Source organism: Rhineura floridana, chromosome 3 (genome assembly GCF_030035675.1).
Source record: "Rhineura floridana isolate rRhiFlo1 chromosome 3, rRhiFlo1.hap2, whole genome shotgun sequence".
Taxonomy (NCBI): domain Eukaryota; kingdom Metazoa; phylum Chordata; class Lepidosauria; order Squamata; family Rhineuridae; genus Rhineura; species Rhineura floridana.
This window is the reverse complement of record NC_084482.1, coordinates 222928914-222955726: the sequence shown is the minus strand read 5'-3', so window position 1 is coordinate 222955726 and position 26813 is coordinate 222928914. Positions and strand designations below refer to the sequence as shown.

The 26813-nt window shown below is 44.6% G+C and overlaps 1 protein-coding gene across 1 annotated transcript; it reads right to left on the bottom strand.

Moving 5' to 3' along the window:
* Positions 1-9953: 9953 nt before the first annotated feature.
* On the bottom strand, positions 9954-16482 carry LOC133379043 (vomeronasal type-2 receptor 26-like). Its single transcript, XM_061613651.1, has 3 exons — positions 15739-16482; positions 12090-12216; positions 9954-10864 (listed from the first exon to the last, which is right to left on the bottom strand). The coding sequence occupies exons 1-3, from the start codon at positions 16480-16482 to the stop codon at positions 9954-9956; spliced, it is 1782 nt and encodes a 593-aa protein (XP_061469635.1).
* Between the last annotated feature and the right edge of the window lie 10331 nt (positions 16483-26813).

Here is a 26813-nt window from a genome sequence, read left to right as displayed (position 1 = left end):
CCTGAGAGAGAGAGAGAGAGAGAGACAGGCCTGAGAGACAGGCCTGAGAGGCCAGACAGAGAGAGAGAGAGGCCTGAGAGGCCAGAGAGAGAGAGAGAGAGAGAGGCCTCAGAGGCCAGAGGCCAGAGGCCAGAGAGAGTGAGAGAGAGAGAGAGAGAGAGAGAGAGAGAGGCCTGAGAGAGAGAGAGAGGCCTGAGAGATGGGGCTCAGCAGTCTCTGGCCATCACCACACCTTGGGGGAGGAAATTCCATCACACACACACACACACACACACACCCCGCCCCCCCCTCTTCCTTTTCTGATTGTGGAAAGCTGGTGGTTCCATGTCTGCCACTGCTCCTTGGATTGTTGAAAACCAAATGTTTAAATAAGCAAAATGTATAGCAGGATGAGGTTGCCATGTGATTTTTCCAGCTGGGTTTGTGTGTGTACGGAACTTCAGCAGGTGAACAGGCCCGTCCCCTCATCTCTGTGACAATGAAAGTTCTACGTCTTGAATTTCTGGCTGCCACCCAAAGAAAGCTGGCAGCCCAGGGAACAGGTGGGTGCAGAGTGGGTCTTAAAATAAAGAAAGAATCTTGCAGATGGAAGGCAGGGAAAACCAGGCCAGGTTCCCCAGGAACAATGTCTGTTTCCTAATCCCTGTCCCTGATAAATCACAGTTTCCATTTTAAGCATCACTTGTGTTGGAATTGTGGAAATGCAGCTCGATTTGGGTGTTTCCACGTCTGGAGGGAGACAGAGAGGAGACCTCCAGGTTGCTAGGCTGTGCCTTTCCTTTGGTCATATGCTCATCTTCCTTCCTGAAAACTGATACCTCTTAGGAATGCCGACCACACCTTCCAACTCTCTCCTTCCTGCTTCTTCTCTGTCTCTTGAAGAGAAGAGATGTCTTTGCTTTGTCTCTCTCACCTGCAGCATGAGGGGAAAGGCCTTGTCAGGTCCATGAACCTCCAATGCAGGTAGTTTACTAGAACTAGAATCCCTTTTCTATCTATTGTGTATTTCCTTCAATGAACTAAGCTGTTCCTTATTTTTACTAAGTCTGAATCCTCAGTTATTGCTGCAGCGTAAAAGTCTGCTACTTCACAGGGAAAGTCTCTCTCTCTCTCTCTCTCTCTCTCTCTCTCTCTCACACACACACACACACACACACACACACACATCAGTGCTGGGTCTGCTCTTGATCCCAAACCTAACTCTGCTAACAAGTTTCTAGTCTTTTTTCAGCATTGAGTTGCCTCCACTCAAGACTCTGGAAGTTAAACCTCTCAGTGTGCGTGCAAAGCCCCCCTCAGCAGAGTAGGAAGCCTCTTTTTGTCTGTCAAGAGCCATTGACCACCAGCAGCCAAATCAACCTGAGGCCCCAGCTGGCTTTTTCTGTGGGTCAGTGGCCTGAGGAGAAGATGCCTTGGGTCAGCTGCCAGCCTGCCCAATGTGCACTTTCAAAATTCTTCTCAAGCAGAGACTGCCCAGTGCTGAACACCCTCCCGCCTGAGAAGAGCCTGTGGAGCAGGTGATATTGGGGGACCTACAGGCCAGAGCCCGCCCCCCCTTTTAAATCAAGGGAAGATGGCCATAACTCAGTGGTAGAGAACATGGACAGTCGCTGCCAGTCGCTGTAGACAGTGCTGATGCTGAACCAGATGGACCAATGGCCTAACTCAGTATAAAGCAGCTCCCTGTTTAAATCACCCTTCATTCAGAACCATAAGGACTAGAATCTTACTTTATTTTTAGGGAAACTGTTGCGCATGCAGAAGGGCCCAGGTTCAGTCCTCAGCGGCATCTCCAGGTAGGGCTGAGAGACACCCCTGCCTGAAGCCCTGAGAGCTGCTGCCAGTGCAGACAGCACTGGGCTAGAGAGCACCCATGGGTCTGCATCCAACATTCCTGGGTAAATGAAGCGGATCCTCGCATCTGGTCCAATCCTGCCTCAGGCCAGGGCTCGGAGTCTTAGTTTGCCTTGGCCACCCTGCTTCATCTGCCCGTGCTGGGAGCTGCACAGCAGGAGTTGGGCCCATCTGTTCTCCTGGTACCTTTCAGTAGTTTTCAGGTTCCCTTAAGGACATAAGAACATCTAGTTCCTCACCCCAACCGTAATAGGAAGCCTGCAAGCAGGACCCTTCTGGGAGGAAGGGCGGGATATCAGTTTAATAGATAAAATAAATAAGCGCAACTGGCCTTCAGAGGCATATTGCCTCCAAATGTTAATGTAGCTTCAAATAGCATTTGCCTTTTTTGCAGCCACATCACACTGTTGGCTCATATTCAGTTTGTGATCAACAACAATCCCAAGATCCTTCTTGCATGTAGTGTTGCTGAGCCAAGTATCCCCCATCTTAATAACTGCATTTGGTTTCTTTTTCCTAGGTATAGAACTTTACACTTATCCCTGTTAAATTTCATTCTGCTGTTTTTAGCCCAATGCTCCAGCCTATTAAGATCCCTTTGAATTTTGTTTCTGTCTTCCAGGGAATTAGGTATTCCTCCCAATTTTGCATCATCTACAAGTTTGATAAGCATTCCCTGCCCCTCCTCATTCAAGTCATTAATAAAAATGTTGAAGAGCACTGGGTCCAAGACCAAGCCCTATAGTAGCCCGCTAGTTACCCCCCCCAGGTTGAGAAGAAACCATTGATTAGCACTCTGAATATGATTGTGTAGCCAACTGTGGATCCACCCAATAGATGTCCACACATCCACCCATCCAGTCCACATTCAGCTAGCTTGCTAATCAGAATATCATGTGGCATTTTGTCAAAAGCTTTGCTAAAGTTGAAATATATTGTGTCCACAGCATTCCCACAGTCTATCAGGGAGGTTTGTTGTTGTTGTTATGTGCCTTCAAGTCAATTATAACTTATAGCGACCCTATGAATCAGTGACCTCCAAGAGCATCTGTCATGAACCACCCTGTTCACATCTTGTAAGTTCAGGTCTGTGGCTTCCTTTATGGAATCAATCCATCTCTTGTTTGGCCTTCCTCTTTTTCTATTCCCTTCTGTTTTTCGCAGCATTATTGTCTTTTCTAGTGAATCATGTCTTCTCATGATGTGTCCAAAGTATGATAACCTCAGTTTCATCCTTTTAGCTTCTAGTGACAGTTCTGGTTTAATTTGTTCTGACACCCAATTATTTGTCTGTTTTGCCTAGAATGCCCTCCCTTGTCCTTAACATGGCTGCAACCATATCTACTCAGAAGTAAGTCCTATTGAGTTCTATGGGGCTTAGTTCCTTAATAAGCATGTTCACAGTTGCTGCCTTCAGGGGCATCTATCTGTGCTCCCATCTAACGTCTCTGCAACACTAAGCTCCTTTCTTCCAATAATGGCCTGTCCTGAGGGCACGTAAACCCTTCTTGCCAGAAGCAAGTAAGCTAGATTAAATGTGCCCTAAAGGCGTTGAACTGTGACCTGGCAGACCAGGGTTCGAATCCCCACACAGCCATGAAGCTCCCTGGGTGACCTTGGGCCAGTCACTGCCTCTCAGACTCAGAGGAAGGCAATAGTAAACCACCTCTGTCTGAGTACTGCTTACTATCTGGGATCAACTTGAAGGCAGTCCATTTCCATTTTGCATCACCCTAAGCTTGTGAGAAAGAATGACCTTGTCACTTCAGATGGACCTAGCAACACCCTATTTTAGGTAAGATTTCTATTTTAATCTCCAGAGAATTTTTTTTGAATGGTATGCTCCAAGCAACTGTGGTTGATACAATGTATCATGTTTAATGATATCACTAGGGCCCGCCCCCTGACGTCACTAGGGCCCGCCCCCTGACGTCACTAGGGCCCGCCCCCTGACGTCACTAGGGCCCGCCCCCTGACGTCACTAGGGCCCGCCCCCTGACGTCACTAGGGCCCGCCCCCATTTTCTCAGGTTTTTGGATGGTTCCGACCTGGCAACCCTACATTGAACCCAATGGAGCTTACTTCTGAGTAGACATGTACCGGATTGCAAATTAGTCCTTGTATTAAAGGCATCAAGTTTTTCTTGCCTTAACCAGAGTGATGCATCATTGTACTATGAAGGCCCATATTCCTCCCACTCCTCAAATTAGTACAGCTTCAAGGCTTCAGCCAGGCCTTATCTGGCCTACTTAGTGCAGTCCTAGACGCAATTTTATTTATCTGGGAGTAAGCTCCATTAAACATAAAGAAACATGTATATATTCCAGGGGTGGCCACTCCGTGGCTTTCCAGAGTCTGCTGAACTACAGCTCCCATCAGTCTCAACCAACACAGCTCATGGTCAGGGATGATGGGAACTGTAGTCCAGCAGCCTCTGGAGAGCCACAGAGTAGCCACCCCTGTATTATACTCTAAGTTACTCTACTGAGTAGACATGTATATATTATACTCTAAGTGAACAAATACAATGATGTTTGAAAGTGCCTGTTTGCAACTCTTTGCATTTGCCATGGGGTGGGGGATCTTTAACATCCTACCACTCACTGTGTAGTAGTAATATTTGCACAAAATAACATCCAGGGATAGGGTTGCCAGGTCGGAACCATCCAAAAACCTAAGAAAATGGGGCGAGCCCTAGTGATGTCACGGGGCGGGCCCTAGTGAGATCATGGGGTGGGCCCCAGTGACGTCATGGGGTGGGCCCTGGTGATGTCACCGGGCAGGCCCTAGTGACATCATGGGGCGGGCCCTAGTGATGTCATTAAACATGATACATTGTATCAAAAGTTAAAAAGTCAAAAGTTGTAGGGAGAAAGTTTTGTTTGATTTTTATCTTAGAAGAGCCTAAGAGGTGACCTGCAGCTGAATCAGCCCTGAAACCTATCTTGGTCAGCATCCTGTTCCCTGCAGTGGCCACTCAGACACCTCTGGGAAGCTCACAAGCGGACATGAGGGCAATAGCCCCCTCCTGGTGTTGTTCCCCACTATGAAGAAGGCTTGAGAGGCTTGGTTATATTTATTAAAAGTAGCAAAGAAGAAGACCTGCAAACTAATTAACCAAATTATTGTAATAGGTTTGGGGGGTTCGTCTGTGGTTCCCCTTCTAGCCTGAGATTTTGAATCTGTAGAGGTGCAGTTTGTACTGGAGAGATCTGCTGGTCTGACCAGCTCCTTTCAGAAGCTTATAGTTCTGCCCAAGCCAGTGTCTTTGTCAGTTAATGGGCCTGTTGAGTGGCTGATCTACATGCCTAAAGATGTGGTCCAGAGCAGTCCTGTTGTTACAGCAACTCTGGCAGTAGAGTGATCCCTCTCCCCAACCAAGAAGATGCCAGCATGGTTAATGAGCAAAGTCAAGGAAGCTCTTAGAGGCAAAAAGTCTTCCTTCAAAAAATGGAAGTCTTGTCCGAATGAAGAAAATAAAAAAGAACACAAACTCTGGCAAAAGAAATGCAAGAAGACAATAAGGGATGCTAAAAAAGAATTTGAGGAGCACATTGCTAAGAACATAAAAACCAACAACAAAAAATTCTATAAATACATTCAAAGCAGGAGACCATCTAGGGAGACGATTGGACCCTTGGATGATAAGGGAGTCAAAGGTGTACTAAAGAACGATAAGGAGATTGCAGAGAAGCTAAATGAATTCTTTGCATCTGTCTTCACAGTGGAAGATATAGGGCAGATCCCTGAACCTGAACTAACATTTGCAGGAAGGGATTCTGAGGAACTGAGACAAATAGTGGTAACGAGAGAGGAAGTTCTAAGCTTAATGGACAATATAAAAACTGACAAATCACCGGGCCCGGATGGCATCCACCCGAGAGTTCTCAAAGAACTCAAAGGTGAAATTGCTGATCTGCTAACTAAAATATGTAACTTGTCCCTTGGGTCCTCCTCCGTGCCTGAGGACCGGAAAGTGGCCAATGTAACGCCAATCTTCAAAAAGGGATCCAGAGGGGATCCCGGAAATTACAGGCCAGTTAGCTTAACTTCTGTCCCTGGAAAACTGGTAGAAAGTATGATTAAAGCTAGATTAACTAAGCACATAGAAGAACAAGCCTTGCTGAAGCAGAGCCAGCATGGCTTCTGCAATGGAAAGTCCTGTCTCAGTAACCTATTAGAATTCTTTGAGAGTGTCAACAAGCATATAGATAGAGGTGATCCAGTGGACATAGTGTACTTAGACTTTCAAAAAGCGTTTGACAAGGTACCTCACCAAAGAATTCTGAGGAAGCTTAGCAGTCATGGAATAAGAGGAGAGGTCCTCTTGTGGATAAGAAATTGGTTAAGAAGCAGAAAGCAGAGAGTAGGAATAAACGGACAGTTCTCCCAATGGAGGGCTGTAGAAAGTGGAGTCCCTCAAGGATCGGTATTGGGACCTGTACTTTTCACCTTGTTCATTAATGACCTAGAATTAGGAGTGAGCAGTGAAGTGGCCAAGTTTGCTGATGACACTAAATTGTTCAGGGTTGTTAAACAAAAAGGGATTGCGAAGAGCTCCAAAAAGACCTCTCCAAACTGAGTGAATGGGCAGAAAAATGGCAAATGCAATTCAATATAAACAAGTGTAAAATTATGCATATTGGAGCAAAAAATCTTAATTTCACATATACGCTCATGGGGTCTGAACTGGAGGTGACCGACCAGGAGAGAGACCTCAGGGTTGTAGTGGATAGCACGATGAAAATGTCAACCCAGTGTGCGGCAGCTGTGAAAAAGGCAAATTCCATGCTAGCGATAATTAGGAAATGTATTGAAAATAAAACAGCCGATATCATAATGCCGTTGTATAAATCTATGGTGCGGCCGCATTTGGAATACTGTGTACAGTTCTGGTCGCCTCATCTCTAAAAGGATATTCTAGAGTTGGAAAAGGTTCAGAAGAGGGCAACCAGAATGATCAAGGGGATGGAGCGACTCCCTTACGAGGAAAGGTTGCAGCATTTGGGGCTTTTTAGTTTAGAGAAAAGGCGGGTCAGAGGAGACATGATAGAAGTGTATAAAATTATGCATGGCATTGAGAAAGTGGATAGAGAAAAGTTCTTCTCCCTCTCTCATAATACTAGAACTCGTGGACATTCAAAGAAGCTGAATGTTGGAAGATTCAGGACAGACAAAAGGAAGTACTTCTTTACTCAGCGCATAGTTAAACTATGGAATTTGCTCCCACAAGATGCAGTAATGGCCACCAGCTTGGACGGCTTTAAAAGAAGATTAGACAAATTCATGGAGGACAGGGCTATCAATGGCTACTAGCCATGATGGCTGTGCTCTGCCACCCTTGTCAGAGGCAGCATGCTTCTGAAAACCAGTTGCCGGAAGCCTCAGGAGGGGAGAGTGTTCTTGCACTCGGGTCCTGCTTGCGGGCTTCCCCCAGACACCTGGTTGGCCACTGTGAGAACAGGATGCTGGACTAGATGGGCCACTGGCCTGATCCAGCAGGCTCTTCTTATGTTCTTATGTTCTTGTTCTTAACCTAGGACAAGGAGATAGTCGGTGTATCTTAGTGAGTCTAAGGGGAAGCTGGAAAGACAGAGAGTCTTGCCCACTCTCTGTGCTGAGTCTGAGGCTGCAGCTTTGCGAAGCCTTCCCTAGAAACCTAATGAGGAAGCAAGACCTGTGGGAGTCTTAATGCTGAGAACCCCTCCAGGGATGTAGCTCAGTGGTAGGGCACATGCTTTGCATGCAAAGGTCCAAAATTCAATCTCTGGAAGAGACTGTTGCCTGGAATCCTGGAGAGCCGATGCTAGTCCATGTCATCATTACTGAGCTAGATGGTACCAAATGGCCTGACTCGGTACAAAAGAGGAAAGAGATGCACAGGGCACAGCGACTCAGAAATTTATTTATTTATTTTATTTACAACATTTTCATACTGCTTTATTGTAAAAAAACATCAAGGTGGTTTAAAGCAGGAATTAAAACAATAAAATTATTGGAAGAAACAGTTAAAGACGTATTTAAAACATTCAAAATAATAAAACCAACCATGAGTTAAAATAGATAAAAAATAATAGCTTCTACATGCCTGGGTAGGTTTGCCTAAACAAAAATATTTTTAGAAGGTGTCAAAAAGAGTACAATGAAGGCACCTGCTAATGTCAATAGGCAGCGAGTTCCAAAGCGTAGGTGGTGCCACAATAAAGGATTGGTTTCTTACAAGGGCAGAACAAGTACTCTGTGGCGTCTGTAACATGGAAAGCACGCCTTGAACTTGGTCTGGTAGCAAATCCACAACCAGTACAGATTTCAGAGCAGAGGTATTGTGTGCTGATCGGGTCTCACTCACGTCAGCAATCATGCTGCAGCATTCTGCACTAACTGCAGCCCCTGGGTCAGGTTGTGCTGCATGGGGATTTCTGTGACTTTGGCTGACTGGATGCCAGGATTTTTTAGTTTGGATTTTTGGTTAGGAATCCTGACTGTGGGTGAGAAGCTTAATTTTCTGCCTTACTCATAGGAATCTTGTTGTGGTTGGTATGGTACTGCATTTAACAAACCGTCACTTTTGTTTTTCTATTTGCATTTCATTTACCTTTATACTCTCTTTCATCCATAGAAGCAACAACAGTGGTTCCATGTGCTCAGCTCAACCCCCTTAAGCCCACTGATGATGCACCTTGTTGTTTGTTTCTTCCCCAATAGTGTTAAAGGAGAAGTCACACACTGGGCAGCATAACTGCAATTGTTGTTCCCAAACTGCTATCTATGAAAATGGAAATGGACTGCCTTCAAGTCAATTCCAACTTATGGGACCCTATGAATAGGGTTTTCATGGTAAGCGGTAGTAGACCAAACCATGTATACTTTCTCTCTGTCAGTTATATTCACTGGAATTGGGTTGGCTAATAAAGTGAGTTTATCACAGCCCACAGGGGAAACAGAAAAGGGTAGAGAATCTACTCACTCATTACTCAGACCTCTTTCTGGAGTGAAGGGTCAAATCTGTAAAGAAATTTGGATTTTAAAAGGTAGGGGCAGGGCATGCCAGCCAGGGGGTTGCCAACCCTACTTGGATATGCATTTGTTTGCAGAGGATCCCTAGTCAAGTTTTACCAACAACACAATCCAAACCATATCTATTGAGAAGTAAGTCTTATTGAGTTCTATGGGGCTTAGTAAGTGTGTTTAGAATTGCAGCTTTTGGGGGCATCCATCTTTATTCCTGAGTGCTCTCATCTAACATCTCCACAACACAAGGCTCCTTTCTTCCTACAATGGCCTTCTGGTGACTGGCCTGGCCTGAGGGCACTTAAACCCTTTTTGCCAGAAGTGAGTTGGCTAGATTAAATGTTCCCTAACCAGGCTCCATCTTTTAGCTAAGATTTCTATCTTAATTTCCAATCAGAGAAATGTTTTTGTATGAATCGTATGCACCAAGCAACTGTGGTTTATGTTTAATGTCACATGTTTAATGATGTCACTTCGGCCCACCCCATGATGTCACTTGGATCTGCCCCATGACATCAATCAGGCATGCCCCATGACATCACTTGGACCCTCCCTCAAAATCTCAGGTTTGGGATGCTTCTGACCAGGTAATCCTACTCTTCAAGTACTTGAAGTACTCCTCACACTGGGGAGGGCCAGGATATCTTCTCAATCATCCCAGAGTGCAGGACATGGAATAATGGGCTCAGGTTACAGAGACCCACCTGCATGCTCCACCTGCCTCTCCCTTGACATAAATGCTACTCACACTGCAGGTTCAAGCCTGCCATCAACTAAGATGGTGGCCGAGGTTTCCCTAAGAGGTTGATGCCTCCACCACCATCTTGGTTTATTTATTTATTACATTTGTATAACACCCCATAGCTGAAGCTCTCTGGGCGGTTTACAACAGTTGATGGCATGCATGAGTGCACCACAGCCAGCAATCTCTCCAATGGGAGAAGCAGGTAGAGCATGCAGGAAGTAGCCAGATATACAGTTTCTTATGTGGAATCATCTCACAAAACTGGAAATGTTGAGATGGAATGTTTCACATTGAGCTTGATAAGCTTGATAAATGACACCTCTGAAAAGCTGTTTCATAAGAGTCAGATTTCTGCCTTTGTTTTTGTTGTTAAATGCATCTTTGTATTCAGATCAGGCCTCAGTACAATAATGTAGCACTTGGGCATGAAGATGCAGCCCAGAAGGCCAGCACTGGAGGCCAAGATAGAGAAGATCTGCACGGCTACCATATATTTCCCCTTCGTGCTCAGATAGGTGGGCACAAAGGAGACCCAAACACTGCAGAAGACCAGCATGCTGAAGGTGATCAGCTTGCCTTCATTGAAGGCCCCAGGCAGCTTCCTGGCCAGGAAAGCCACCACGAAGCAGATGGCAGCCAGGAAGCCCATGTAGCCAAGAGCAACATAAAACATGGTGACAGACCCTTCATTGCATTGCAGGATGATCTCTCCAGGCTGGGAGTGCATGTCAGACTCTGGAAATGGGGGAGAGATTCTCAACCAGATGGTGGAGATGATAACTTGGGCACTGGAACAGGAAATAACAATGGAGTTGGCCAGACCCTTCCCCAGCCATCTCCTCGCTCTGTTCCCTGGCTTTGTGGCTAGGAAGGCCAGCACTACAGTGATGGTTTTTGCCAACACAGAAGAGACAGCAACTGAGAAGATCATGCTGAAGGCTGTTTGTCTGAGAAGACAGGTCACTTTTCTTGGGTGGCCGATGAAGAGGAAGGAGGACAGAAAGGAAAGCAGGAGGGAGACGAGGAGGATGTAGGAGAGGTCCCGGTTGTTGGCTTTGACTATCGGAGTTTCTTGGAATGCAATGAAAGTACCTAAAACAAAGCCTGTGGTCAAGGACAAGAACAGGATGAGAGAAGCCAGGAGGATCCCCAAAGAATCTTCATAGGCCAGGAAGGTGATAGTCTTGGGGATACACTGATCTTTGTCCTTGTTTGGATGCTGATCTACTGGACATTTGGTGCACCACTCTGCATCTGCAAAAAGAAGAGTAATATCTGATGTGTATCTATCTGACCAGCTTTTTATTTACAGAAATGCCAAACCAGTTCACTATATATATGTTCGTATGTAATATTTTGTAAGTGTCATGCTACAAAAGGGAGGAAGACCCATGGTGGTAAGGAGTACTGGTGACCCATGAGGAAAGGATGAGGGCAGGGAGGCGAGCACTGGTGACCCATGGGAGGACGGAGGGGAGTGCTGGTGACCTGTGAGCAGGGAGGGAGGTGGGAGTGCTGGTGACCCATGGGGTGAAAGAGGGGGAGTGCTGGCAACCGATGATGGTACCTGGCAGGGTTGGTGAGTGAAGCGAGCAGGGGCAGAGTCCCTAGTATATTAAATAAAAATTAATAAAATTAGTAAAATTTTCTCATATGTCTAAGGTGATCAGGAATTGGTATTAATAATATTATAGGTTAGAAAAAACCTGGAGGAACAGGTATGTCTTCAGCTGGTGGTAAAAGCACCCCCTAGTTGGTGTTCACAGGATCTCAACAGGAAGAGTATTCCTTGTGGTTGGCACCAAAGCATAGATTCCCCTACTTTGCACAGCTTCATGCAACTAGAAGCAAGGCTTCCTCACCTTTTAAAAATGCATGTGTGTTTGTTTAGGTTTTTAGGCAAGAGATGTGTAGATGTAACCAATATATGTGGTATGGCTTAATATCTAACTAAATGGTATGGAGCCAATCTTGTCTGAAAATCATACTTGGGCCCTTTCACATGGAAGCTCTTCCCCTGCCCATAGATATGCAGAGAATTATCTTTTTTTTTTTTATTGAGGAGACAATGACTTTCTGCACACACTTTCCTAAATAATTGTTGAACAATCCATTTCTGATTAAAACAGCCATAGGGAACATTTCTGCTTGAAAACATAATCACATGTTGGAGATCACGAAGCCTCTTGCATGAGGTTCAGCTAACCCTTTTATGCATTGGTACTGTCAGATGCCCAGTTTGGAGGTTTTTCTCCCACTCTGAGAAGGCTTCCAACTGTCATGGAGAGTGACCAAGGAAGAGTGTATATGCACACAGAAGGAAAATGCAAAGGGGTGTTGAAGTCAGATGCACTTTGCATGTCAGTTAAAATCACACACCACTGGGCAGTTCTAAATTTTCATTTTAAAAAGCCCTGGATATCTGTGAGAATCGTTGCCCTCTTCCCCAAGGGTGCCCCTTTCCGCTGGAGTCACCCACCTTCCAGAGTGGAGATGGTCCCTTCCCCGCAGGGAACGCAGTCGTAGCAGCAAAGTGGATTTCCTTCCTGAACCACCTTGACAGATCCAGGGCGGCAGCTTTCCACACACCTGGAAGAAGGCAGGGTCTAAGCATAAAGACAAGGAGCATCAAGGAGCATGTGTTAGTGGTAAGTTATCCAGGGAAATGAGACACAGCGCTGGGAAGGACCCAAGGGAACCTCTAGCTTCTGGTTCATCTTGAAGCTTGGAACTAAGTTTAAGCCTCTCATACTGAAATAACGGTGTTGTCTCTTGAGGTGCATGAAGGATAGCACATTATATGGTAATGGGGGACTGGGCCTTCTCTGTTCTGGCACCCCAGGTATAGGATTTCATTTGTCTGTCTTCCTCAAAGCCCACCATGGAATTCTAAGGAATACAGACACTGTGGCAGGAGTCCACTGCTATGTAATGCCTTTGATGCACAACTGGGTAGCAGAGCTAAGACCTCTGTCTGAGGTCGGGAAGAATTGCTGAGTTGGCAGGCATTCAAACACAGCCACACAGAGAGCATGGTATCTTTATCAGAGCTTAAGGGAAGGGAGATAGAATGAAATGAGAGTGATTATTTCTCCCACCTGGTTGAGCCATTTAGGCCACACAATGGCATCCTGGTTGATGGTGAAGTGTAGGTCTGGGGATCCCTCTCTGTACAGATTCCCAAACTTCACCTTAAGGACAGAGTTATTGGGAAACACCACCCAGTTCACAATGTCCAAGTCGGCTGCCAGTTCTCCACTGTCATCCAAATACACTCTGTCCATGGAGGAATTGTGAAACTGGGGGCTTCTCAAGAAAGGGTGGAGCTAGGATGGCAGAGAAAAGAGCAGCATTTAGAACACGTGAAACCACATTGGATAACCACTTCTGCCCGTTTTATGTTTGGATCTCCTCTGACTCAGGGCTGGTTGCAGACTCAAGTACTGTGTGTCTTTTTAAAATGATTGGAAGGGAACCGGTTCCATTCAGGCCTGGCTATGGGACAGAGACGGCTTTGGTTGCCTTGGTGGATGACCTACGCAGAGAACTGGACAGGGGGAGTGTGTCTCTGCTGGTTCTACTGGACCTCTCAGCGGCTTTCGTTACCATCGATCATGGTATCCTTCTGGGCCGCCTTGCCAAGATGGGACTTGGGGGCACTGTTTTACAGTGGCTCCAATGCTTCCTGGAGGACCGAACCCAGAAGGTGGTACTGGGGGACTCCTGCTCGACCCCTTGGCCATTGACCTATGGGGTCCCTCAGGGTTCTGTTTTGTCCCCCATGTTATTTAACATCTACATGAAACCGCTGGGAGAGGTTGTCTGGGGTTTTGGGGTTCGGTGCCATCAGTATGCTGATGACACTCAACTCTATTTCTCTTTTCCACCTGAAGCCAAGGAAGCCATACAGGTCCTAAACCAGTGTCTGGCATCAGTGATGGACTAGATGAGGGCAAACAAGTTGAGATTAAATCCTGACAAAACAGAGGTACTCCTGGTCAGTCGGAGGGCAGATCAGGGAATAGGGATTCAACCGGTGCTGGATGGGGTTGCACTCCCCCTGAAGTCTCAGGTTCGCAGTTTGGGTGTACTCCTGGACTCAGCTTTGAATTTGGAGGCCCAGATAGCTGCTGTATCCAGGAGCGCATTTGCCCAATTAAAACTGGTGCGCCAGCTGCGCCCGTTCCTGGAGCTGCCTGATCTGACTAGGGTGATGCATGCCTTGGTTACATCCCGCTTAGATTACTGTAACTCTCTTTATGTGGGGCTGCCTTTGAAGACTGTTCAGAAACTTAAATTGGTACAAAGAGCTGCAGCCAGAGTGCTAACCGGGGCTGGTTACAGGGACCATACAACTCCCCTGTTACAACAGCTCCACTGGCTGCCAATTTGTTTCCGGTCACAATTCAAAGTGCTGGTTTTGACCTACAAAGCCCTAGACGGCTCAGGTCCAGACTATTTGACAGATCGTATCTCCCTACATGAACCTGCCCGGGATTTGAGATCTTCAGGTGAGGCCCTTCTTGTGTTCCCCACACCTTCGCAAGCACATACGACGTGGACACGAGATAGGGCCTTTCCGGTGGCCGCCCCTAGGCTGTGGAACTCCCTTCCGTGTGAGGTGTGATCAGCTCCCTCCTTGCTGTCTTTCCGGCGACAAGTAAAGACTGTTGTATTTCAATGGGGATTTGGGATAGAGAACGACCAGGATTAAGTGTCATAGGTTTGGTTGATTACATTATATGATTTTATTATTTTAAATTGTCCGCTGTTTTTAACCTATATTTTATGGTTTTAATTTTTCTCATAGTTTAATTCTTTTTTAATAATATACTGTTTTAATGGTATTGTTTTTAGTTGTAAGCCGCTCTGAGTCCTATTGGAAAAAGGGCGGGGTGGAAATAAAGTTTATTATATTATTATTATTATTATTCCTGAATGCCTTCTGTTTGTTTAAGTGGTTTGGAAAGATGTATAAATACCCTCAGAAGAGTCTGCAAGCTGGGCCTGGCGTTTCTCCCAGGCAGAAAACCAGGACATTGTCTTCACACAGTGAGTTTTGGGCACCTTTAAGGAGTAGGAAATTGAAGCCATGAGCAGTGTAATCCTAAACATGCCTACTCAGAAGTAAGCTCCATTAAGTCTGGAAGAGGAAGGGAGATCCATAGTGCAGACAAGGAGGTGCCAAAGTCACACCTCGATCAGGAGTACGGTTTGGCTCCACTTTCTGCTTCCAGTCCACAAGCATTTCATCACATTGGAATGCATTTCCAAACCATCTTTGGGATTTTCCCCTGAACTTCCAGTTTCACCTGCGTTGGATAGCAAATGGAGCCCAACGCAAGTAGTAACAAGGTGGAAAAGGCATATAGAGACTTAATGCTATAGAGACTAACAGGGAAGCCTAGAGAGGTTTGCATTAATGTGGGCACGACAAGCTTCTCTAGGCTTCCCTGTCACTTTCTAGTATTAACCCCCTAAATACTGTGCACCCCCTTTGCCATTAAAAGCAGGAGAGGCAGGAGGAACTGGCAGGAGAGGATGTCCCCCCATTGAAGAAAAGAGAGTCAGCCTTGGCTCCTCTGAGCTGGGCTAGATCCCAGGCACCCCTCAGTGAAGTAGTAGTGGGCCCAAGGAAGGGAAGGAAAGGCAAGTGTGCCTGACCGTGCAGGGGGGGGGGGCAGCAAATCCGGTGTAGAGTTCATGGCAATCATGTTTGCTCCACACCCAGTGCAAACATGCAAAGTTGTTGAAATTCCAATTTTAAAACCAACGTGGGTGGAATTCATGCCCATCCCTAGTCAGGAGCCACAACGGCTTAGAGAGAGTCTGTGCCACAGAATCACCCCTGCTCAAAGGAATTCTGATAAAGAGGGCTTACTTCAAATGGGCCACTGCAGGCAAAGGGAGGGGTTGAGCCACTGATGGGGGTTGTTACTAGACAGGCCGTGGCCTCCAAGACCAGTATAAAAGGGCACAAAGAAGGAACAGCAAGCAGTTTCACAACTGGGTTTGCAAAATTACACCTCCCCACTACATTCTAGATTCTAAAGCCAAGACAATGATTCTGGAATTGTACGATCAATGGTCATGTTCAGCAGAGATGCCTTTGATGGGAAAGGAAATACCTCCCATGGCTTTAGCCTTTGAACTTCCAGCCTGTCCTTCATCTTCCATTTAGATCTAGATGAATAAGCAACATCTAAGGCCCGTGCCATGGCGTGGACAGTGTTGTAAATCCTGTAGCTGTCTAGAGAGAGGATCCTTTCCAGATATTCTTGGGGCAGCATATCCAGGTCCTCTCTCTCTCTGCATCTTGTCCAACCTTTCACTGACAATGCATGCTTTGAATAGGAACAATTAAAAGCTTTCTCCTCAAGCCCCTTGATAGTGAAGAAAAAGGGTAAAAAATCATCATAGTTTATATTTTTATTTGTCTCAATAAAGAAGGAAAAAATACCATGGATGTGTTGGAAAGATAGGCCACTGTACATTAAGTCCAAAGAGATGTCCCACATAGCTGTGGTGATCAAGACTTGCCCTTCAATGGGCTTTATAAATGTGTCGAATATTTTTTGTACAGTGAATATTCCTGCTGAGATATAAATAGGGTCAGCATAGTAAACAAATACATGGACTTGTCTCCATTTGAGAAATGGAAATGGTTTGATCTGGATGTCATGTGTATTCAATCGTGGGAAGCTTTCTGAGATGGCAACACAAATGCCACTCCTGAGGAGCAGAGGCCTCAAGGTCTTCATGAACCCCTCTCCATTGTCAGTGTCTGGAGCGATGAGACCAGTGAATGTCCATCTGAAGTGCAGGAGCAGCTTGACAATCCCTGGGTACTGGAATTCTTCTTTGGGGACCATCCGGTAGAAAAAAGGGAACTGGGTCTTATCACTCAGAGCAGGAGAGACAGAAGCATAACTGACCTGGAAAGGAGAGAGCTTTTGGTTTGTGGTGATTTCTTTAGGATCAAGGCCCAAATAATTTACCCTAATATGGTCGATAAGGGCTGGATGGAGGAGGGAGGTCCCATGAGGGATGGGGGAGAAATTTACATTTTAATGAACCACCACCAAATCCACACTTTTCAAACCAAGTAGCCTTCACAATCTTCACTTCACCAAAGTTTTGTGATGCAGTTCTCCAAACAACGTGTATGAAAAAGGATATATTAGCAGGAAGTGCACATAAAATGCATACATTAGTGAAAGTGCAATCATGCTTTTTATTGTGGGAAATTGCTTCCAAAAATGCGTATAAGTAGATATTTGCATTAAAATGCTGATGAATAACTATGAGCATTTTTTATAAAAACAACCTACAAATTGCTGTAGGAATGTGGACAACTGAACGTAGGATTGGAAAACTGAGAAACTGAGAGAAACCAGCGTTGACAGAGTCCTCCATCCTTTGCATCCATCCATCTAGTGCAGGTGTGGGAACCTCTTGGCTTCCAGGTGTTGCTGGACCACAGTTCCCATCAACCCTGCCCATCTTTACTGGGGCTGATTGGAGTTGTAGTTCAGCAACATCTGGAGAGCCAAAGGTTCCCCAGCCCCGATCAATTGCAAGGTCCTTTGGTGGGGACACTGCTTCCCTTTGTAGGATTCTGGGCAATCTTTTTTTTTTTAAGGGACCCCTAGCAAGATGCTCTGGAAGGAAGAACACATGCTGGGACTTCCTAATGCCTTGCCCTCATACGCTTGTGTGACTCCTCAGGCCTACTGAATGTTCCCAGTTTCGCTTTGGACATCCATCCCACCCACTTTTTCAGTTCTCTGGAATTCGGCTCAGCCAGCATATGCCCCACTCCCTCTCCATTCCTACCTGTGGGACTTTATAGATGCCCAACAAGCTTGACATCTGGATGGAGTTTTGAGAGTCAGCCCCTTCAAGAATAGCCAGTAAATTATTCCATCTTTCACAGTCGTAGTTTGGAACATTCGCCTCCCCAGTGGACAGCAGGTCTAACAAAGCATTGTATGTCACCCTTCCATCAAAAAAGTTGTCATGGATGCTGTAGCCCAGGGTGATGTTGGGTAAGAGTCTGGGATTCTGGTTGATATCCTGAATGGCAAACAAGAAGGAGACGATCTGCCAGTACTTCGTGATTCCTCTGCTGGATAATATTAATATCACATCATTATCATGCATTATTGGATATATTAGATCAACTCTAGTATTTTTGACAAGTTTTTACAGACAATATAAAGCTCTGGGTTTAATTTCTAGACATTTCCTTATGCTAACACTGATCCAGAGGCAAAGCTACAACCTCAACAGCCAATCTTCATTTAATGATCTCTGGATGGGGGAGGGATTATTATTTTCTCTGCTTTGGGTCATTCAATCTATGTCACTATGTGCTTTTGGCAATATGATACTTTTTATCATTAGTATTATTTCTTATATATACAAGATGAACAAGTCATATCTGTAAAAGATATTAATTTTATCCTTTATACTTCTTTCTGCTTCTTTTCTCTGTAATTTTCCTATTATTTAATAAAGATTTTTTTTTAAATCCAGACAAGCAGTATAACAACTTGACAGGGTTTTGTCTGCTTGAAATCCAAATCCCACACATTCCTCCCCGTCTTGGCTTTCACAATGCCATCATCCTTATTCACCTCTCTATGAGGCCACCATGCTGGGGTTTTGCCTGCCCCTCAGAGCCCTTCCGCCCTGTGATAATTGGGGTGTGTGGGTCATCCAGTCTCTTGGCTGGGAAGCAGTTTGGACTTTCCTTGCCTTTTCCTTCCTCCTGGGACCCAGATTTTCCCCAAATCTCTTTAAATGCAAGCTGAATCACATGTCTCCCATATCCCCAGTTATCACAGGCTGAAGGTCGAGCAGTGTCATAGCAGCAAGACACACCTGCAGCCGCACTTCACCTTCAAACACACACAGAGGCTACAGTCGCACACCCTCCCATCCAGTGGCATCACCAGGGTTGGTGTCACCCAGTGCGGTAACTCATGGTGTCATCCCCATGGACCTCCTCCCATACCAGACCATACAGAATCCTTAGTAATGTTCTTTGTACTGATGTTACTCGTAAATCGTAATTCCTGTATATCACTGAATGTAATGGCAATAGTAGTGACATAAACAACTAGCAAAATTAAAATTACACCTTTAAATTACAATATCATATGCACAGCCTAAATGTATTTACATTTATACATAGTTTCATGTGGTTAAAGTGAAAATTCGGTAAGAAAACAATAGAATTCAAAGTAAAAACGTTTAAGAACTACATCAAAATTATGTTCATTTTAACATTAAACTTTACTGTTACATGAGTTACATTAGTGGATTAGGTTTGCATAATCAATAATGGCCCAAATAATGTAGAAGTTGTAGACAAATGCATATGGAAATATACTCATAAATGAAATACCAAAAAAATAAACAGGAACAAATACACAAGCATTTCAGCACTTAGTGAACATTTCAACTAAATCAGAACTTTCCTTTCCTGGCCTTCAAAGCTGAGAACTTGTGAATCACTTCATCGAAATCAGTGCCTTTCACCAACTCACTTTCAATGGATAATATCGCAAGATCGGAAAGCCTTGACTGTCCCATGGTAGATCGCAAATAGTTCTTTATAAGTTTCAGCTTTGAAAAGCTCCTCTCGCATGAAGCCACAGACACACAAATCATCAGAAATAATTTTAGGCTTAGTGAAAGGGTTGGGAGAGATTCTATGAAGTTCCATTCAGCTATCCTAACCATGTCTACTCAAAAGTAAGTCCTAATGAATTCAATGGGGTTTACTCCAGGTACATGGGATGAGCATTCCTTTACTCCCAGAAAAGCAAATATTGGATTAAAGCTTTCATATTGGAAAGGTTTTCAAAGCACTGCCCTCTCCAACAGCCCAGGTTCTGACTGCGTGCTACACACAAGATTAAAAAAAAACTTTAACCCATATTCTTACTTACTCAAACTGAAGACCTCAAAACCACCATTTTGACGTTGTAATGAAGCCTAAGGACTGCCTGGGTCAACAAATCACAAGCCTGGTTCCCCTTATTGGCTACAATCCTGAGAACTTGGAAAAGTTATTTTTTTGAACTATAACTCCCATCAGCCCAATCCAGTGGCCATGCCGGCTGGGGCTGATGGGAGCTGTAGTTTAAAAAAGTAACTTTTCCCAGCTTTGGCTAAAAGCTGTTATACAGATTGGTTAAAAAACCTGGTAATAACCCTACTCCATCTTGCACCCCCTGATTGACTGCACCCCTGCACTCATCGAGTGAAAGAGACTACAAACAGTAGTGGTGGCCTGTATATATTGTATGGAAGGTCTGCCAGCAATCAAATCTGCTATATGATACAGAGCCACACTAGTGCAGTAGTACACATGCAACCACTTGGCTGTTTTTGTGGTTTTGCCTGTAGCTGACTGAGCTGGAAAAGTTGCAGGCAGCATGGTGCAAGAAAGGCAGGCAGAAGCAGAGGCTTCTCTGTGTGGCATAGCTGGGCTACCAGTCCTTCAGATCAGCGTGCCCCACATCCCCACTCCTTGTGTCACAGAGGTTAGCCACCCATTGGTTTAACATCTTTTGGTTAGGATTGCTGGGCTTGGACTGAAGGTTCAGAGAGCAATTCCAGGCTATTTTCATTATTTTGGGGTGGGATTCAATCACATATCAGCAAATTCAGGTTGCACAATTAAAGATGGTTTGGCACTGTTAATGCAACAAACCAATTTTACTTGCAAAAAGTCCTGGGTTCCATCCTCCAATTTCATAGTGAAGCTGGAAAAGACTCCTTCTTGAAGCCTCCAAGAATCACTGCTAGTCAGCGTAGATGATACTGGCCTAGCTGGACTAGCGGTCTGACTCTGATTCAGTATTCCTGCACTGAAGAATAAGGGAATGGATGAGTTGCTTCTAGTACTCATAAAGGCATTGGAGCAAGGGGTGAGGTGGGGAGGTACCTGAGCACCTGCTTCTGTTCTTCCTGTGAATGTCCCTTGCCCCATTACCTTTTTCTCCTCTGTTCCTGTGCCCATCATTCCATTTAGTGAACACTACTGTAGACATATAATCCTCTACCAGAGCCAAAAAGAAGCTGGTGGTAGAGATGGGCAGATCAGTCCGTTCTGGTTTCTCTCATCTTCTCAAGTTACCAATCTTAAGTTCAGTTGTCCACATTTCCACATCAGTTTGCAGTAACATTTTTTTAAGTAATCGTGAAAGTTTCACCTTTAAACGCATACTGAATCAAATCCCCCCCCCTCTCCCTAGCTGGCAGTAAGTCCTAACTGCCCCTCTCTCTATGCTAACAAGACCTGTTTAACACTAAAGCTTCCAAAGAGCATCATTCCTTTGGTTCTGTGGTGCGTGTGTGAAATCAGCAGGGTTAGAGCCAGCGAGGCAAGAGGAGCCAGTGTGGTGAGGAAATGTCATGTGTGGAGCCACCCTTCCAGCAGCAGTGTTTCTGCCTCTAACCTGGATGAGGCAAGGCAGAGGGACAGCAAGGTTGGGGCTATACAAGCACACTGGCAAAGCCAATCTGGCCCTTCCACCAGTGTGCATACTACATAGCCCTGATCTTGCTATGTCCTGCCCCACCAGAAAAGTGGCCATTACACTGCTGCTGGGAGGGCAGCTCCGCAGCATCGCTCCATCACGCCAGCCACTCCTGCAGAGTGGGCAACCTCCTGCCCTTGTAGGGCCACACACTGGCCTGGACCTGATTTCAAAAACCCTGTGTAAGTGATCAGCTCCGACCTCAATATGGTTAATAAGGGCTGGATCGAGGAGGGAAGTCCCATGAGGGATGGGGTGAGAAATTTACATTTTAATGAGCCACCACCAAATTGCTGTAGAAATGTGGACAACTGAACATAGGATTGGAAAACTGAGAGAAACCAGCTTTGACAGAGTCCTTCATCCTTTGCCTGGGATTCTGGTTGATCTCCTGAATGGCAAACAAGAAGGAGAGGAGCTGCCCGTACTTTGTGGTTCCTATCCTACAAAATATTAATATCACATCATTATCATGCATCATTGGATATATTAGATTCAACGCTGGCTCTTTTGACAAGCTTTAACAGACAATATAAAGCTCTGGATTTAATTTATAGAACTTTACATATGCTAACACTGATCCAGAGCCAACCTCAACAGCCAATCCTTACTTAATGATATCTGGATGGGGGAGGGATAGCTTTGTTCCTGAATCAATAGCCATTATCCTTTTGAAAACAAAACTAAAGCAGATCATCCTCCTAACGATGGAATTAGGCAAGCACAGCCCTATAAAAAATACTAACAGATAAAATCTTTAAAAGGTTTGTTAAATGATGGGGAACATTTACTGCTATCTATGTGATTTAGTTAAAAGCTGGGGTGAATGGGATGTGCTCCAAAATGGAAAAGTCAGCCTCTAAATTAGGGAGTTAAGTGAAATTATTGCCTCTCTCTCTTTCTGTTGTGTGAATGAGACAGAGGGGAGAGTTGAACTGCCTTCATTTGAGTCACAGTGTCTTGTGCTCTTGACATGCTCTGGATATCTTCTGAGGTTCTCTTTGCTTGATTTGAAATCTGTGATGACATCAGTGTCAAGGCTAGATATGCCAAGACAGGTTGCCGGAGTTTTGTGGCCTTTTTTTTATATTTACATTTTTGTGGTTTATTTACACATATATGCAGGCTGAGCCTTCGTGGAAGGTTCACAGCACAAAGAGATCCTACATTTTCAGAAGGGGGACAACCAGGTCCTTTGGCACTCCCCAGAAATACTACAGCTCTCTTTCCTCAAATTATCTCCAAAATTAAAGCTTCCTCTTCAAAACCCTGATAGCCCTGGGGGCTGGAGAGGGGAAGAGGTAGGTCCTTGCTCTCCCTCCACAAGAGTTCATCTGTGGAGAGACCTTACTTTAGCAAAAGCAGGGTAGCTGAGCCAGTCTGCTGTCAGAGTCGTCAAAGTGGTATTTCTCTAGGTGTCTCATTGTAATGGTTTTCTATTTTGTAGTGGGTCATAGGATTGGGGGGTTGGTTGGTTTGGCAACATCTTTGGGTCTCCTCCAAGTCTATGGTTTTATATGTGTAAGGTGTGGAGTCTGTGGTAGAAGAAACTGCTGAAGTGCTCAAAGTAGTCTCTTTAAGTTCATGGCCCTAGCCTGGTCTGGCCTGTTAAGCATCCTTTTGACATATCTAAAGAGCTGTTCAGGTTCAGATGTGATGCCATAGAAACAGCTAAAGGGGTCGGTCTTTTCGCCCTTGCATGGCTTGAGGCTACCTCATCCTATTTTAGGAGGTAGTAGGGCCAAGGACCAGTCTGTGCTAGTCTCATCTGATTGATTGGGTTTATTTATATGCCACCTTTCCACAGTGACCTGTGCCCACTGGAGGTGGCAAGACACATAGGCTCCCTGGAATCCCAGTTGGGGAGCAAGATCTCTTGGGGTATCAATGCTGTGAGGCCCTCCATGTTAAGCTCAGCCTGTATATATCACAAAGACACCACAGTCTCCAGTGACCTTCATTCCAAGGAAATTGAACCAAATGTAAGCACTGGCGCCCCGAATTCTATCACCACTCAGAAATTAGGGTACACATAATAGCATTGCAATTGTTTTTTACTTATTTATTGTAAGCTGCCTGAAGAACCTCATATTATTGGGATAGCAGGCAAATGTTATAAATAAAATAATATCTGGAAGTTTCATTAACCCTCTCCTGACCAAATCCCAGTCTTAAAACAACCAAGGCTCAGGGCTGTAAGAGACCCCTCAGGTGACATCCAGACTCACCCCAACCTTACAGCAATAAATAACCACTGCTGTTATTACGCCCCTCTTATTCTCATTTAATTGTAAATATCATCAAGGGTAAAAAAGGTATGACTGATGAAACCACAGTTGAGTTTAAAAGGGAATCTAAGATGGGATTAAAAGAGCCAGATAAGATCAAAACAAGGCCGACCGCCTACATATTTTTGGCAATGTTCAAAAATACAAAAACTTTGGGACGATATACTAAACCACCCTATGTAACTGGCAGAGCTTGAAAAAGTTACTTTTTTTGAACTACAACTCCCATCAGCCCAATCCAGTGGCCATGCTGGCTGGGGCTGATGGGAGTTGTAGTTTTAAAAAGTAACTTTCCCAATCTCTGGTAACTGGATATAGATTACTACATGTTGTTTTGCTAAATTATCTCGAAAGACATGGCTATAGATACAGACTTGGAAATGATAGCAAATTTATTACCATTAGCAAAAAATGAAATTGCAAAACATTGGAAGCAATCTTCAGCACCATCAGTTCTTGACTGTTTCAATAGAATCTGGTGTCAAGAATGCTGGGGTCACCTCCCAACCCTGGGCAATTGGACCTGGCCTGGCACAACCTTTACCTCCCTTACCAGGGCTGAGTTAAACCAAACACCAACCCTGTAAGGTAGGTAGAGAGCCATCATCCCTTAACTTGATCTCCCACTCTGAGTCAAGGGGAAAGCAGAGCACCACTGGACTGGCCAAGATTCCCAAGAGCAAAAGCCAAACTGTCCACTCCTTGCTCTGGAGCCTCAACTCAGCCCAGTTCAGTCATCAGTTTTGTACAGTCAACATCTGTACAAAAATACAGTGAGAAAGTTCTACACAGACATAAAACAGCAAAGCTTACCTTGTTGCTGTTGTTGTTGTTGTGTGCCTTCAAGTCAATTATGACTTATTTATTTATTTATTTATTGGATTTATTAGTCGCCCATGTGGGAGGATATCCAACCACTCTGGGCGACGTACAATCAGAAGTATAAAATTACTTATGGCAACTCTATGAATCACTGACCTCCAAGAGCATCTGTCATGAACCACCCTGTTCAGATCTTGTAAGCTCAGGTCTGTGGCTTCTTTTATGGAATCAATCCATCTCTTGTTTGGCTTAAGCTAAATGCTTACAGACAGAAAAGCATAAGAGCCGGTCCCCTTGGCTCCTTATACCAATAAACATCACACAGGTAAAACAAGATGGAACCAGGCCACTATCTAAAAGTTAGCCCTTCTTTTATGGGAATTTGCCCGGCAACAGCGAGAGGGCCAGAGAGTTAATCATGAAACCTCTTGATGAAGGAACAGTCCAAAAGTTTACTGCAAGGGCAGGCCTCCTAATTTGCGGCTGCTCAGGCCTCCTGACCTTGAGTGCCAGGAAGTACAGATAAGATACAGCTGCCTCCCTTCTAGCCTAACAAGCCACAGCTGGACTGTATGTGATGCCCTAATTTTTCTCAGCTTGGAACATCCTAGAAACCCATGCAAGATCTTCCCCACAATCTCTCAGGGTTAAGCCATTTTACCTTGGCCAACCTGCTGTTCTTGTCATTTGGGACGCCACCAATTTGATTAAAGTAACATTATTTAAGAGTGGGGAAATGCACAAATAAATAAATATACAGAAAACGGTGCAATTTCTGTTATTTAATTTTTTTGAATCAAATGTATCAAGATAATAAGTACCTGTACAAATAATTTTCTCTGCTTTGACTTGTGGAAGAAAAATAAATTCACCGATCAAATTTGGGAGAAGCAGTCGACTGGATGAGTTTATTGCAATAAAGAAATCACTGATGTACATCCGGAGAGAGAGTCAGAGAGTCTCCCTCATGAACCATGGACACACAGGGTTATTATATATTTGTACATGTGCCACACAGAACATTCCAGATCTTATTCCACATATGGCAAGCGACCCAATACATCAGGTGGAGTTTCCTATCCACATAATGTATGCTTTTCAGCTGACATGTATCATCCCTGACCAGTCATACCTGACACTGGTCTTATCCCTCAAAAGTACCAAGAAAGATTTGAAATCTTGCTTCAGCCCACAACTTTCCTTTTGCAAGAGTTGGCTGCCACAGCTTGCCACTTCCTAGTTTCCTCTGTAGCTTAACAAATATACCTTCAATATGTGAGCTTAAGAAAACCTCTTAGCTGTATATTTATTTAAAATATTTCTATCCTGCCCTTCTACCCTATGATAGGGCACTCAGGGCAGCTTACAAAAATAAAATCAAACATGTACATAATAAAATCATAAACAGTAAAATCACAAAAACATTAAAATAAATTAAAATACATAAAATACAATATATATATAAACGCACATATACATATATATAGGGATTGGTACTAAAGGGACTACAAAGGTAAAATTTAACGTAGAAGGCATAAAATCAGTGTCAGGCTGATGTAAGCATATTGATTATTGAAAAAACACTTTATTGGCAAATGTGAGAGTCTCCCTCAGACTCATCCAATATATGTCACTATGTGCTTTTGGCAATATGCTTCTTTTTTATCATTAATATTATTTCTTCTATATATACAAGATGAACAAGTTGTACCTGTAAAAGATTTTTGTTCTTTTTTTATTCTTTCTCTCTGCTTTTTTTCTTGGGTAATTTTCCTTTTCCTTAATAAAGATTTTTTTTTTTTAAATCCAGTCAAGCAGTAGAACAACTTGACAGTGTTTTCTCTGCTGCAAATCCAAGGTCCACAAATTCTCCTCCAGCCTGCCTTTCACAGTTCCATCATCCCTATTCACCTCTCTTCTGAGTCCTCAGCTTTCCTGTCAGTCTTCCATGCTGGGTTCTCCTGCCCCTCAGAGCCCTTCTACCCCACAATGATCGGGCTGTGTGTGTGGGGTCATCCAGTCTCTTGGCTGGGAAGCTGTTTGGGACCCACAATTCCCCCAAATCTCTTTAAAGGCAAGTAGAATCGAATGTCTCCCTCACCCCTAGTTATCCCAGAATGCAAATCGAGCGATGCCATAGCAGCGAGACTCAGCTGCAGCCGCACTTCACCTGCAAACACAGGCAGAGGCTACAATCGCACACACTCCCAACCCTACTCCATGAAATGCATGTAACCCCGGGCCCTCCTCAAGGTCTCCCACTAAGGGCTCATTGCTTCTGGTATTGCTATACACACACCCCATGCTGCTGATCACAGCTCTTCTCATTCATTTCCCTCCAGCTGCACAGTTAAAGTGGATTTGGGGCTCTTGCACAACAAACCCACTTAAAAAAAGAACTAAAAAGTGATGCACTGGAAAGTGTAGGAAAGTTTGTCTGACGCAAACAAATCAGGATGAATGCTCAATAGACAGCTGCAAAGTTTGTGCAAACAAGTCAGGATGAATGAAAGGTCATCTGGGAATGACATAACCGTT